The 15100-nt window shown below is 53.8% G+C and overlaps 5 protein-coding genes across 5 annotated transcripts; 2 read left to right on the plus strand and 3 right to left on the minus strand.

Moving 5' to 3' along the window:
* Window positions 1-1661: 1661 nt before the first annotated feature.
* Window positions 1662-5505, minus strand: ISF_05398 (GRAM domain-containing protein; the record flags this gene model as incomplete). Its single annotated transcript, XM_018849003.1, has 2 exons — window positions 1662-4746; window positions 5246-5505. The coding sequence occupies 2 exons, from the start codon at window positions 5503-5505 to the stop codon at window positions 1662-1664; spliced, it is 3345 nt and encodes a 1114-aa protein (XP_018703574.1).
* Window positions 5506-8626: 3121 nt separating this feature from the next.
* ISF_05399 (diphthine synthase) lies at window positions 8627-9590 on the minus strand (the record flags this gene model as incomplete). The annotated part of the gene is made up of 3 exons (XM_018849004.1): window positions 8627-9227; window positions 9274-9398; window positions 9456-9590. The coding sequence occupies 3 exons, from the start codon at window positions 9588-9590 to the stop codon at window positions 8627-8629; spliced, it is 861 nt and encodes a 286-aa protein (XP_018703575.1).
* Window positions 9591-9795: 205 nt separating this feature from the next.
* On the plus strand, window positions 9796-10562 carry ISF_05400 (Zinc finger, double-stranded RNA binding protein; the record flags this gene model as incomplete). The annotated part of the gene is made up of 2 exons (XM_018849005.1): window positions 9796-10140; window positions 10194-10562. 2 exons carry the CDS (start codon window positions 9796-9798, stop codon window positions 10560-10562), a joined length of 714 nt encoding a protein of 237 aa, XP_018703576.1.
* Window positions 10563-11136: 574 nt separating this feature from the next.
* ISF_05401 (ubiquitin-conjugating enzyme E2) lies at window positions 11137-11728 on the plus strand (the record flags this gene model as incomplete). The annotated part of the gene is made up of 2 exons (XM_018849006.1): window positions 11137-11302; window positions 11364-11728. The coding sequence occupies 2 exons, from the start codon at window positions 11137-11139 to the stop codon at window positions 11726-11728; spliced, it is 531 nt and encodes a 176-aa protein (XP_018703577.1).
* Window positions 11729-12002: 274 nt separating this feature from the next.
* ISF_05402 (hypothetical protein) lies at window positions 12003-13544 on the minus strand (the record flags this gene model as incomplete). The annotated part of the gene is made up of 3 exons (XM_018849007.1): window positions 12003-12977; window positions 13033-13226; window positions 13286-13544. The coding sequence occupies 3 exons, from the start codon at window positions 13542-13544 to the stop codon at window positions 12003-12005; spliced, it is 1428 nt and encodes a 475-aa protein (XP_018703578.1).
* Window positions 13545-15100: the final 1556 nt, after the last annotated feature.

Here is a 15100-nt window from a genome sequence, read left to right on the forward strand (position 1 = left end):
ACAACCATCCGAAATCTTCAACGCTGTTTGTACCCTGGTTAGCGGTTATCCCTCGAGTCGCGGCAACCAAGGGCGGTCGAGTGTGCAGAGCTTGCTTCTTCGTGCCGCCACCCCTTCACGGTCGCACATGTCACAAGCATTCAGCCAGTAAATGGGCTGGAGTATGGTACTATTCCAAGGATTTTGTTTGGAACGTCAATTATTCCGCCAGCGTTTACAAAAACTGGTTACGTGTCTCTACCTGGCGCGACTCAATTAGCATGACCGCCAGCTGCCGCATGATCCTGCAACAGACTACCGAGACAGTGACGGATTTAAGCCACCCTGCTGGGTCCCTTTCCAGCCCGCAGTTGTGTAGAATAGCCTTCTCGTGGTCTGGTGTCCCAAGTGCGCGCCCTCCAAGTTCATCCTGCCTGTGCCTGGAGCGTGTCTCTGTTGGTGGTTACCTCGCACCACCCTCCTCTCCCTACCCGGTACCGATGACTGGGTCGAGATCGGGCTACCGTCCTATCGTGCCATCCGCCTCGCCTACAAAGTCGAGAAAGGAAGTGTACCTGTGCGTCCGTTATCGTGCCTTTTATATACGCCGGCAGCTTGCATCCATGATAAACTGTTCCTGCAACTGTCGCACGCGACTGCGCCATAGTGCGGGCGAGCTTGGTTGTAGAATGCTACACGCCTCTAGCTTCTGCTCAGCCTAATAAGCTTCCGAGATGGCGCCTACTGCTGTGTTGACGCATTAGCCCATGTCAGGACACTGCACTGCAGGAGAAGAAAAGACTGGCCATGTGCCATTAGTCACAATACCCGGGCGGTTTCAGCAATTGCTTTCCTCGATAAAAACGACGTTGCCAGCTGGTCCATCTCATCCATCACGTCAACTCACGCCTCCTGGTTGCCATACTGTACGCCTCTATCCACAGAGGGTCCAGTTAACCACTCCCCGCCAAACACCCACCATTTGTCTGTGGGGCCACACTGTTCAGCCCAACACGCCCCCCCTCCCCAGGCTGCCATTGCCAGTTGCCAGTAATAGTCCCTACCCTGGTGAGGAGAAGGGGGGAGAAGGGGGGAGAAGGGGGGCTCATTGCCTCGACTGTCTGCAATCCGTACGTTAAACTCTAGCATCAAAGAGAAGCCACTCACCGAAAGCCCACCGTCAGAATATCTGGTATCTGCATGTCTCAACACGCCTTATATATCTATCGGTCCTGGGCATCTTGTCCCGGCACTGCCGAGAAGCCACCACCACCACCACATCTCTGCATGTCCCATCACACATCACACATGCAAATCCACTCCTCTCCCGGATGAACCCATGGCCCCTGTACCCAGTACATCACGTCGCTGCCTGAGACATCGCTCGTGTTTTTCTTTTAGTTAATGTACAGCATAATTTGCTATAGTACAAGACTCGTCTTACTTCTATTATACAAAACCAAGAGGGAAAAAAAAAAAGGAAAAGAGAAGAAGCCAAAAACTGCACACGCTCGGCCATGTAGATGATGAAATCAACGCATTGTCCCATGTCTCCAAGAACAAAGAAAAGGCCAAGGAAAAAAATGACAACGAAAGACGGAATACAAACGAACATGAATGATTGAACAGTTGCCTCGAGCAACCACCAACGTTGACCACCACCCCTGCCCCCAGGTGGCTGGCTAGATCGCCTCGCTCGCCTTGTCCTGCTTAGGACTGTTGGCAATGACCTGGCGTAGCACCTTTAGCTTCTCTTCCGTCACACGAATCGCCTCCTCCACCTCACGAGCGTCCATTCGTGACTCGCGTATCCTCTCCTGCATCGTACGCGGCTCAAGTGCGCGTTTCCTGACGCCGTGGCTGTCCGAGTCCACTTGTCCCAGACCTGTCCGCTCCTCGAGCCACTCCCATAGTTCGCTTTCCTCTCTCCGCCACATCTCCTCGTACGCTGCCAGCCTGAAGGGACCGTACATGTCCATCAGCTCGCCTCGCCCGCCTGCACCTCCACCGAATCCGCCCGCCGGCTTACTCGGTGAGAAACCGAATCCAAACCAAGACGCAACGAGCAGTCCCACGAGAAGTCCGTACATGACGTTGCCCGTCAGGATCGGCTTAAGAATATCCAATATTGGCTCGAGTATTCCACGAATAGGTTCCAACGGCCCCCAGCTGGTCTTGGATGCCTCAATCTTCTTGGCTGAAACATCCGAGCCTTCATTGGCTGTCAGGCTGGCCCGGCCCTTCTTGCCCTTCTTTTTACCCTTGCCATTCGTGAGCGTATTGGACCGACCTCTAGTCGTTACCGCTGCTTTCGCCGACGCGAACAGCTCCTCGCAGAATTTGGCCTGGCCATCATTCACGTTCTTCTCAATCGGGCCTTTGATCCAGCTCTTGCCGGTCCACTCCGTCGTGTAGTTGACCTGAATCCTCGTTGCGTTGTTCTCCGCCCACGTAAAACAATACCTGGTTTTGACTGTGAAGAGAGTGCCTGAGGGGACTTCGGGAGTCCGCGTCGATAGGACCAGCGTGATGGATTTCTCAAAATCAAGGCTCTCCAGATTTTCCGTAACGATACATTTCGTCTGCTTGGGTCCCAGCGAAGCATACAGGGGCTTGATATATGTCCATGTCCTCGTATTGTTGTCCATGGTCAGCCCCTTCTTCTCGTCAACCGTTACTTCAAGACATTTTTGGTCTTCCGACAGCCATTTGGTCATCCACGTCGCCGATGCGGAACCAAAGAGCAAACTGTAGACTTTTCCTAGTGGGGCGGGTATGATGTCGTCGCCGACAGTCTTGTCGTAGTGTGTACCGCTGTCGGTGCACTCTGTCGGTGCGTGTGTTGCTGGACCTGGGAAGTCGCCGCCAGGTGACGGCGAGGTTGGAGCGTCCTTGGCGCTTTCCCCCGATGCGCCATTAAGCGTAGTCATTGCAGAAACTTTCCGACTCACGGCCTTGTCGTTGTCCACATCTGCGTTGGCACTGACCTCAGTCAGCTGCGAGTCGACGAAAGCGCCGTCCTCCTCCTCGTCGTAGAATTCGTCGTCGTCGTCGCTGCCATCTTCCGACTCGGAGCCTAAGGGAGACTCATTCTCCAAGCCAAGGCCCTGGGGCTCATCTTCCACCTTTTCTGTCTTGTCGCCACCTGTTCCCTCGAGCTGGACGCCGTTGAGGGAGCTCTTGAGTGTAGGGTGGCCCAGCTTCCATATGTTGACAATCAAGTCGTAGGTGGCGTCTCTGCTCGTGAAACTTGCGAAAATGTGCTTGGCGTGTAGGGTTGAAATCATCAAGCCGTTTTTGAAGACTAATGCTGTGCTTCGCTTCTCGACTGATACAATCTCATCAAAGCTCATGACTAGCGTCGTTGTCCAACCAAGAATGTTGCTGCTGAAACAAAGATGACCTTCGGAAACATAGAGACGACCGTGGGCTAAAATCTCTCGCTGCAAGGCGCAGCTGTAGTCCTCAATCAGATAGTCGTCGTCGGGAACGCTCTTGAAAAATGAGTGAAAGTCGCGGTTTCTCTTCTTGCTAGCAATGGCAAAGCCGGTGAGCTTGGGAGCACCCAAGGTCGGTGTTGACTGCAGTGGTACGCCCACAGGAACACCGATGGTTGCACCGGTAGTCACGGAGCTGCCTCTCTTCCTACGCGGCTTCACTGCACTTCGGACGCTTGAGCTTCTGTTGGGGCCAGCGAGATCGGTCTGTGATTGTACGAAATCATCGTCGTTGGCGGATTCAATGGCCGATCGGGGCCTGCTTACGGGCTCGTCACTTGGTAGCTCCGAATGGGGTTCGACCGGCGCCGACTCGGATCTGGCTCGTGTATCGACAACATCCGGGAACCTAGCACTGGCGGGACTGGCGACGTTGCTGGGAGCATCAGACAGGCCGAGTTGGCTGAGACTCAGCTCCCCGGCACCAAGTGTCTGGATTGCTGAGCTGCGTTGCATGGCCCGTCCATGCGACTGAACCATCTCATCTTTATTCTGCTGGGAAGTGACACTGCTATCGTCCTCTAGCTGGTCAACGGCTTCAACACTTAGGGATTTGAAGCTTGCCGTTTTGTTCTTTTGTCCGCCCATGCTAATGCCGGTACCTGGGATATTGTTACTCAAAGTCGTCGCTGCACTTTGTGCAGCAGATATGACAGAAGAGAAGAAGCCAGTTGCACTTGGTGTTATGCTACCGCTCTCTGCCTCCGCGCCTGGTGTCAGTGGCGCCGATGTTATGTTGGACAGCTTGCTCGGCCCAATGGCAGCGCCTCCGGACTTGCTTCTCCTATGAATATTCATGTTTTGCGTGGGTGACCCGGTTTCGGCAGGGCTCCTGGTCGCAACGCCAGTGGAGCGCTTCTCTGGTGAAGAGGTTAGAGCCTGGCCGAAACCGAGGCCAGCTTCGGTCGGCGTGGGTGGCGTGTTGACAATGACGGGGCCGGGCTTGTCGCTGTTGGGAGGAGTCCGCGGGACGTCGACGTCAACGCTGGGGGTCTTGCCCCGAGTTTCCTGGTCGGGGGCAGCTAGCCTGGCAGGCGCCGGCAGGTCGGGAAACTTGACTGACGAGACAGTGTCGGGGGTGTCTGCCTTGTCGTTCTTGCTACCCCTCCGCCAGGGGCTGCGGCTGTTTCGCGACGAGGGCCGAATCTTGGGCGGCGAATCGAGGTGAGCGGCCTGAACGGCGGGTGAGGAAGTCGTGAGATAGCCAACCAGGGACGGGTGGTTGGAGGGCACGGGCCGAACTGGTCGCGACGAAGATGACGGGCGTGGACTGCCAGGACGGTTAGGGTGTACGGCAAGGATATCGGGACGACCGGGAACACGGATTGGCGCTGATGGGTAGTACAAGAAGGAGAGGACTGGGAGGCAATGGAAGGAGGGATGTGTTTGAGGAGCGGTGCTTTCAGTTGGTAGGTAATAGTCTGAGACGTTGGTTTGCCTGTGTCGGAGCTGGCGTAATCAGAGAGCGAGCAGTCCGAGCAGCGAGGCTGAGGCGGGGATTGGATTTTGGTGCAATACCTAGGGATTTGGATTTGTTCGACGCCGGCCTTGGCTACTTACATCCATCGCATCCAGCTAGGGCAGACTGGGCCACTACCTTAGCAGCTTACCTACTAGGTCGGAGGTAGTAATAACGGCGCCACGTCACAGGAAGCAAGTTCCTGTCCCAAGCCAAAAACTTCCAGATGCAGAGTGAGGGCAACACGAGGCGCGTAGGTAGGCAGGTAGGCAGGCAGAAGGTATTGAAGTAGAAAAGTAGAGCGACTTACGGTTCTCCACTGCGATTCGCATCCGCGCTTGACTCGTAGGATGCAAAGCTCCCATCATCAGCCTCGTCCGTAAACTCGCGCTCATCGTTGTGGTCGTCGACGTACAGCGACAGGTTGCTGCTGGATGATGGTCGCTGGTCCTTTCTCGTCGCATCGTCGGCTGAATCCCCGTCGGGAGACTTGCTCTTCTTGCTTCGTTGCTTGCGGCGCGCTGACAGCGACTTGGGCAAGAGCTTGCCCAGTCCGTTTTGGCTCTCCATACCTTGGAGCGCGCCTTGTAGGCGTATATGGGATACGGGATATGAAATGTTCGGAAGAGAGGAGAGGGAGTTTGCCCGTTCGAGTCTCCTCTAGCTCGGCGTTGCAGAAATGGCGACCATTGCCTCCTAGCAAGGGTAGTGGCTGTCGCTCTTGCGTTTGTTGGTAGCCCCTGCTGTCCATTTTTATCCGCCATCACGGTGGGGAGAAACTCCCTGAGTCCATTACCATTTCATGTAGTATGAGTTAGTTAGTGTCTGCTAATCCTTGGGTACAACCAGAGAAATTCCTGGCGAAAGTTTCCTGTGTAGGCCAATTCAAAACGCCAGGAACAACGACAATTTCAAGCATCGGGCTCTTCAAGCGGCAAATAGCAGTTATACCATTCATAAAACCCGTCACCATATAAGCCGCACAGAATACACCTGTCTGCAGCTTCCTCTTAAGTCGTGCCGTCATCATGTGTTAGTAGGTACCTATGTACATTGTAGGTACTAAGTTGCCAAGTACCCACACCGTACGCCTGCCATCTTGTCTCCTCTTTATAACTACTGCGTCCTACCTTACCTAGGATTTTACTACCGATATATATAGCGGTGGAGAGAAGAGATATAGAAGATATAAGAATATCACAGAGTATGAAATATGAAAAGCAAGAAAGACAAGAAGGATAAGGAATGTACGAAATATTATGAAGGTACAAAATACATAGGTACTCGGGTACCCGTACATACATAGGTAAGGCCGTCAGGTGATTGACGACTCAACTGCCAGCTACCTAGGTATGTAGGTAGGTACCTACATACATACCTATTAACCTCACCTGTTACCTTACCTACATAGTTACAAGCAATAGTTACCCCTGTATTCGCAACCACCAAAAATCCCCCACCGGTTGACAAAGCCGAGCCTACGTGCACCTTGCCAACACATGTTTCTTCCCTTGCCAACACATGTTTCTTCCCTTTTTCGAGTCCCTTTCAGGTTGATGCAGCACCATGAATGTGAGTCTGTTTTGTGATTTGCCCATCTTGCAAGGCCTTATCTAACAAGAGTACGGATAGAACATCGAGCCATGGGAGTGCCGGGATAGGCAACACCAGACAGAAGAGTTGTACAATGCACCGCTGCATCGATCCAACCGCGCACTCGCCCAGGAGAACCTGCGACTCAAGAAGCTACTTCGGCAGCACAGAATTTCCTGGTCCTCCATATCACGGAATCACTTGTCTACAGTACGGCCTAGGCGCCTCAGGACCCGATCATCCAATGTGGGCAGCGATACAGAAAAACTTCGACTACCACCCGAGATTTTGGTCCGCGTTCTTGAGTTCGCCATGACCAGCCCCCACCCAATCCTTGATCCGCTGTCACCACTCGTACCGGACACTCTATCGAATAGAGAAAAGAAAAGAAAAAACCAGATCGCCATCCACTTCCTGGCTACTTGCAAGGCCATGCACGCGGAGGGCACGAGATATTTATGGCGGTGTAACCATTTTGTCTTCACCTCTCCTCAGTCACTCCGAGCCTTTGGCGAGTTAAAGGCTGAATTCCGGGTCTCTATTCAAAGCATTACGTTGCGTGTCATTGCGCGGTACTACGATGATGTGCACCGCCAGCACACGATCAGAGCTAGGCGCAGTTTGCACCTAGAAAAGGATCATGTAGTCCCGGTTTATAAACGTCCTCGCGAGTCTCCTCTTGTTCGCGGGGGCTTCCGATGCTACACTTGGAATCAGGTTGTGGACTTCCTCACTGCGCTACGTGCTCCATACGATGCCGCCATTCGTAAAGAGGCAAAGCCACCCCCAAGGCTCCTCCCAAATTTGACGACTCTTCGTTTGGATCTGGTCAACTTTTTCCAGGAGCTCGTTCCTCGCCCAGGCCCTGAGCTACATGCGATCGCCTCGCATGAGCTAGGATGTACGCTTAACGAGTTGCAGGTGACCGGCATGCCGACATGTGATGTGGGAGAGAAAGCATCAGTCGAATTGGGCGGGATGCTCAAAGATGCGGGTCTTTACCTTGATGCAAGTGCTCTTTTTCTTGCACATAAGAAATACTTGACGGAGCAACCTGACGTCGGCACGTGGTGGCCGAGGCTTGTCCGCGCATGGGGAGGACTGCCAACCCCAACCGTTGACACGATGCTGGATGGAGGCTATGACCACTTACTGATGGCCGACTGGCATCTGTCGATGCTGGGGATCCTTCCGGCGGCCCCCGAGATAACGGGGCCAGCATCATCACCACGAACGATTTGGAAGAGTGTGCCCATTTCGCCATATTCAAGCGAGCGGAGTCCGTTGGAGTTTTCTAGAATCACCGGCCTCGTGGGGTTCGACCCAGACTCGGGAGCGGACACAGATTCGACAACGGACAGCACAGACTCAGAAATGGACAGCATAGATTCAGAAATTGACGACATAGACTCAGAAATGGACAGCACAGACTCGGAATCGGACAGCGATGTCTGCCCTGGCTGCGGTGAATCGCACCACGGAATATCATCCATAGACTATTTGATGGAGGATGGAGAATCTAGTGAGGACGACGATAATAGCGACTCGTCTGATTCAGAAGAGCAAATGTGAGGACTCAGTCAGTGTGCATCCGGAAAATTAATCACTTCAGAATGATTTGCGTGATGTAATTTTACTTTCAAAATATCTTTTATGTCTCTTAGTTATACCTCTTATATTTATAATCCTGCTTACTATCCTTACACATCTAAAAACACGTGCTTCTTGAATCGCAGTAGATGCAAATTTTAAGAGAGACAAGGTACCTGCAGTTAAAAGTTCCGTACGGGTTTGGTACCTACTGTAAGATAGTAACTATTTTGACAGATGCTGTTGAACACTCATGTATAATGCGTCTTCGAACCGCTTTCTAGGAAGGCAATGAGGGGATGTTGATTCGCTCCGAAGAGTCTTTATTTCTTGTGTTCATACTTTTCACATTAAAAACTAATTATCTAGATAGCAGATCTCGTTCCCGCGCTTTGGTATACTTAGTCTAGATATCAGTTGGAGAGGCCCGCTGTGTAGCCTAATCGTGATACCAACGTCATGTTTATCGCCGAGGCATAAAGCCCTAGCTAACTAATTGCTACCCAAGCTATTGTTTTCCGTATTCATCCTTCCATATTCTATCCCATTTCTCCTTATCTATGGCGAAGTGGCGCACAAAGTCGTTCTCGAGCTCATGCGCTCTTCGGCCCAGCAGGACAAGACTGTGAAGCGGTGGACCAAATTCGTCGTCTTGGGAGCATAGCTCTTCCAAAGTTCCTGCGATGAACTTTTCGGTCTTTCCGCCGACACGCGCCGCGCCAATTGCGAGCGAATCGCGGGTGTAGACACCCTCTTTGCGCCCCTCCTCTACCTCGATCATCTGTTGGGCGCATTGTCCCACTGTCATGTAGCGAGGAGGCTCAAAGATCATGCGGCCGCGTGCCAAGTTTTCCCAGCTCTGCTCCTTGACCTTGATGTCGACCAAAACGAGCGTGTGCAGACCGATTTGGCGGTTTTCCTTTACTCTGTCGTAGAATGAAGACGGCCTCCAGTTGTCAGTGAAGAACACCATCGACACTGTCTGACCAAAGTTGTATAGCTGAAGACCACAGGCGCCGATGCCAGACAGGATGGATGCGTTCGGAACAGTTCGTACAGGTATATTCAGTTCGCGCGCACGGAGAACGAGGTCGGTATGAGTCGTTGCACTGCTACTGTTAGCACGGGAGCTCATTGGGGGACAATATAGCTTACCCAAAGGGATCTCCAACGACTAGGAATGCGACATCCTCCTCTTGAGCATTGCGCAGAATCTCGTCGCTGTTGGACTCGACCATTTCACGGTCCGCAATGGTAATAGAGCGCTCATAATATTTTTCCTGCTCAAGTCAGAAAGCGTCGTCCATGATGTGGCCGCATGTAGCCGCTAGACGTACCAGAACCGCCTGGTCAACAAGCAGAATGCTAGTATATGCCTCGAGATAGACGCGCGAGGCCTTCTTGACAACCTCTAGCCCCTTGACAGTAATGTCCGTCTCGTCAGACAGCCCAAGGCCAACCAGGTACAGCATCTTCGCGCGCGATCAATTCCAACAATTTTTTTGTTGATGTCTAAATGCCCCGCCGCGGGGCAGACAAGTTGAAGAAACTTGGGAAGCGCGCTAGCGCCGACGGATGTTCGTTTTACTGGGTCGTGCGAAACTGGAGCCTTGACTTGTCCGGATTGTCCACCTGCATATCCATTGCGACAACCTCGACAAGACTCTAATCAGCGACATGTCGAATCCTAAGAATGGCAGCGCCTATGGCGCACCGGCTGGCGACACCGATTTCCGAAAGACGTGGGATCTCGATGAGTACGCGGAAAAGGCCAAGCAGCGCGAGGCCAAGGAAAAGGAAGAGGCCAAGGCAAGGTACGAGGCCAAGCTGGCCGGCAAGAAGTACTACAAACCCATGACGGGCGATGAGACATACACTTCTGCGCGCCGAAATGTCATGGACTTTACCGGTCAGGTGGGCAAGACGCAGCTGGTCGGTGCCGGCGCGGGTGTCGGGAAACGCGGTCGTGGCGCAGGATTCTACTGCGAGGCTTGCGATTTGACATTCAAGGACAATCTTCAGGTGCGCCTTTGTCTCCTCTCATATCTGCCACTGATGCTAATGACGGTCGACAGTTTGTTGAGCATCTCAACACCACACAACATCTGTTGAATTCCGGCCAGACGACCGAAGTCAAACGCGCCACAGTGGAGGAGGTGCGAGACCGAATTACGTTTTATGCAAAGAGACGGGAAGAGCTGGAGCGAGAAAAGGTCACAAGCCTTCAAGAGCGACTCCGAATACGGGAAGAGGAGAACGAAAAGGAGGCAGAAGAGAGGAGGAAGAAGCGCCGCGACGAAGCAGAGAAGAAGAGACTGGAAAAGGAAGAGGCAGCCAAGGTGAAGGTTGAATACGGGGAGGATGTACGAATAGAAGGCGAACATGACGAGGACGATATGATGGCGCAGATGGGGTTTACTGGGTTTGGCACATCGAAGAAATGAAAGCTGGGGATGCATTTTGGCGCAATGTTTTGCATATACTACGATACCCCGATACTGTTCTTGAGTATCGACAGGAGCATACAGCAGCTGTATTTTTGGCTCGATATTTTGTACGCAGTTCTACTCCGGTGAAACACGAAATTTATCATTGCACCCGGTTCAAGTCGTTTGCAGCCACGCTGTATGGTCAGTGGCAAGAGGGCTTCCTAGTATTGAGTACAACAATAACGATGACTGAGCCTCGGAGCTCGAAGCAGGCACAAAGAATCCGAGCTACAGTTTAAGCTTTCAGCGTTTGTACCATTCGCCACAAGGTGCAACTACCTACGACCTGGAGAGGTCGGTAGCTATGTACAGTACATACGTTGGGAGACCGAAGACGCCGGCGATTCCCCACCAACCTCAACTGTGCCCCGCGCCAGAGACCTTCTAAAGAAAAAAGCAATTCTACGCAGTACTGCACACCTTGATCCCAAGCTGCGAGCGGACGACGACAGGGAACTCGCATACGCATCCGAACGCATTACATTACCTGCCAAAAAAGAATTCATACCTGCACAGAATATCGCACGGCATGGCGGGACCGTCTTCCGCCGCCGCGTCCCTGCTCCGGCGCCAGCTGAAGGAGATGCAGACCGGCAAGGACATCCCCGGGATATCGTGTGGCCTCGTCAACGACAACAACATGTTTGAGTGGGAGGTCATGCTCATGATCAGCGACGACTGTCAATACTACGGAGGTGCGTCGTCCTATAGAGGCAGGCTATCTCTCTCTCGCCGTCGCTCCTACCCCCGCCTTAGGAGGCAACTTTCGCGCGCGCCTCGTCTTCCCGCCCAACTACCCGCACATGCCGCCGTCCCTGACCTTCCAGGACCCGATCCCCTTCCACCCCAACATCTACGCCGACGGCAAGCTGTGCATCTCCATCCTGCACCCGCCCGAGGAGGACCAGTACGGGTACGAGGCCGCGTCGGAGCGCTGGAGCCCCGTCCAGTCCCCCGAGACGATCCTGCTCAGCACCATCAGCCTCTTCCACGGGCCCAACGACGAGAGCCCGGCCAACGTCGAGGCCGCGCGCCTGCTGCGCGAGGAGAAGGAGGGCAAGCACAAGGACTTTCGCCGACGGTGCCGCAGGTGCGTGCGGGACAGCCTGGGCGAGGACTGATAAAGGCAGCCGGCGGCGCGTGAAACTCTGACGGGGCCGCGGGAGGGCAGAGGATGACGACACGGGCTCTTGGACTTTTTGGACTGGATCAAAGACAGGCCTGGCGTTTTACTGTGTTGGGGTTTGTTTTTATAGAGATGGGTGCCGCTAGCTTGGCAAGTCTATAAGCGTGCCTGCTTACTTCTTTTGCATAATGGCAATTACGGCCAGAGCGGGTAGAGCGAGTAACTACTTAATTTGAATTCATTTATTAACTATGGTTTCTACATGTGTTCTACTCCTCCTTACCGAGACCAACAACGGGAGCAACAACGCGGTCCCATTCTTCGTCCCAGCGTAGGGCGCCCTCCCTGATGGCTCCCTTTTTTAGGTTGGCAAGTTCCTTGGCACCATCACTGGCTAGCAGGCGGTTGAAGAGCACGACGAGCTCTGGCGCAGTCTCGAAGCCGCAGCCGTTGACGCCCTCCTTGACGAGCTCACCAAAGCTCTCAAACTTGGAGTAGGCCGCCACGGGTAGGCCGGCGCCAAACATGTCGACGACCTTCATGGGCAAGTCGACGCCGGACGAGGACTTGTGCAGGGAGATGCCGAGATCTGCCGCAGCCAGAAGCTGCGCGTAGTCACGGTTGGACAGCCATGCAGAGACGACCTTGATTCCGGGGAGCTGCCCGCCGTCTGTAAGCTCCTTGATCTTGTCGAGGTATATTTTTCTTTGGGGGCCCTTGCCCGTGATGATGGCCAGGATGGGCGAGGCGGGCTCGCTCTCATCGTCCACCTCGCGGGGCCCGGCGTAGGCGACGAGGGCGCTGAGGAGGATGCCAAAGTCCTCGTCGGCCGTCCACGAGGTGCTACTGACGATCAGACGGACGTTCCCGTCGAGGATATCCTGGGCCTGGTCCTGGGTCTCGGGGATGCGCAGGAGGACCTCCTCGCGCTCCTTGCGCGAGGTGATGGGCTGGAAGATGGCGGCCGGGCGGTCGTGCAGCGTGCGGACGGGCTTGCCGAGTCCGAACTTGCCCGCGGCATCCAGCTGCCTGGCCATGGCGTCGGTGACGGCGAGGTTGACGTTGCAGAGACGGCGGCCAAAGAAGAACTCATACCAGCGGTAGAGAGGGACGAGGGGTGAGTAGAGCTTGCCTTTCTGGGCGAGGATGGTGTGGCCGTAGTTGTGCCAGTCGATGATAACTTTGCTTCCGCGCAACCAGGCGACGAATAGCGCCACGTGGAAGGTCGGGATCGAAGGAGGGTTCTGGTCTGGTTAGAGGAAGGTATGTAAGACTAGGAACAGAACTTGGCCACCGTACCTGGATGATGATCCATTCAGCAGCGGGTGCCGTGTACATCATTGTGGAGAAGAGAGTCCAGAATTGATGGATGACCTTGCCAGGAAGCTGGATAATGAAGCTCAAGTTACCCCAAGCGAGCCATTCGGGCAGAGGATCAAGAGGATAGAGCGTAGCATTGGGGTTGCCGATGAGCTCAGGATGGCGGGCCGTTTCTATGAATCAGTCAATTAGCCGTCCTTGGTTGACAAATCGGAGTGGAAATGCAGCGAACCTTTGAAGGCGATAATGTCGACCTTCTTCCCGTGCTTGGCAACACTGATGGCATGGTACTGCATGCGTGGGCTGCGTCCAATGTCGCCGAGGACGATGATCTGGACGTGGTTGTCCTTGGGGTCCGGGGCGGGCCGGTACTTTGCGGGCCAGGCGCTGCGCAAGCCGCGGCCGACGTAGAGGAGGAAGCGGTAGCCGTAGTTGACGAGGAACACGAAGAGGCCGCCCGCGATGACGGACAAGATGAAGGGGATGATCATGGCGGGCGGGCGGTTGGGTTGTTGGGCCCGCAGGCGGTTGTTCCTCTTCGTCGAGGGTGAGGCGATGTGGCAGTTGGGCGTTTGGTGTTTGGTAATATAATAAAGTGAATTGGCGTGGTGTTTTGGTGGAGAGCTTGGCCAGCCGCTGAAAGGCGCTGAAACAAGCGTGGTCGGTGGCTGTTGATCGCTAAAGATCCCTGGGGCCAATTCCGCCTTGCCCTGCTTCGCCTGCAACCGGAATTGTTCCTCACAACAATGAAGAGAGCAATTGGAATTGCTGCAAAACTGCCAAGCGATGACCTTTTTATGTATTAATACTGCCCTCTTTTACAGCCCTTCTTTTCCCGTCCACGCGACTCTCTGCACCACCGACAAAGGGGCACGCCACTGCGCGTCGAAGGGCTTGTCGCCTGCCACTTTGGGGTAAGCCGAGAGACTCTATTTTGACGCCTGCTGGGGTTTGGCGCCTCGCGCCCTGAGATTGAGGTGAATAGGCTGGCCGGACGAGCTTCTGTGAGGGGCGGCCCGTTGGACCTTTTGCAATTGGGCAACGAACGAGGCGCCTTGGCCGTGGCAGCACCGGCGCGACACGCCAGCCAGATCCAAGCATGGGCCTCGCGAGCTGGTATTTTGGTGGACAAGTAAGTTGGTGAGAGAGGATTGGCGACGATTGGGGACCTGGGAAATGTGGAAGACAGCTTGTCCAAGCCGCAGTTGATGTTGGGGATCAGGTTAGGCGTGCTAGTTGGCTAACTATCATCAGTATAGATTGAGAACAGCAATGCGGACTTAAACCCAATGCAACCAGAGCCCGTTACCATGCTCCGTCCTTGTTGCAATTTTGTTTGTTTACACACTTGTGCTTTTGGTTTAGGTGGTGAGTTGATGAAAGCACAGATGAAGGGAAACAAAACAGATCAAGGAACCATCGGGGTTCTTGGGCTAACTCTAAACTGCTCAGCATGTCTCGGACAAGTACTGTACGTATCATGATCTGTTAGTTCCTCGCGGACAATGAATAGCTACTGGTTGCTGTAACTGCACAGCCTAGCAGTATGGGGTTCCTGACTAGCACCAAGACAGACTCTGGCGGACAGATTGGCCCTGGCAGGGATCTCATATCTGACATACGAAGACCGAATGGGGTTCTCAGTGGTCCATTGAATAACGTCGACAAGGTATTTCTTTACTGGTACCTCCCCAGTGACCTCGCGTGTCCTTTGGCCTGTTGTGCATGGCCTGTTGTGCATGGCCTGCATTGTTCGGTGCGGCGCAAGTTGCAGTCTGGGAAAAAGTTTAAATTTTCCTAATTGCACATTGTCCTGCTTCAGCTCTACTGCGCTGATAACTGAGCGCCAAGGCCGAAAACAATAAAGTTTTACCTAGCTAGGTAGGTAGATATGTAGGTGTCGTATTGGAGGCAGCCAGCCGGCCTTCTGTAGAGTCGCAGCGCCGTCCAAGGCTGTATCACTGCATCTCTCTTTTACTTGTTAGAATTCAATTTGTATTTCCCCTTCTGTTATTAGAACCAAGTCTCTCTTGAAACTGCTACTGAC

This window comes from Cordyceps fumosorosea, assembly GCF_001636725.1.
Source record: "Cordyceps fumosorosea ARSEF 2679 chromosome Unknown scaffold_13, whole genome shotgun sequence".
In the NCBI taxonomy this organism is placed as follows: Eukaryota; Fungi; Ascomycota; class Sordariomycetes; order Hypocreales; family Cordycipitaceae; genus Cordyceps; species Cordyceps fumosorosea.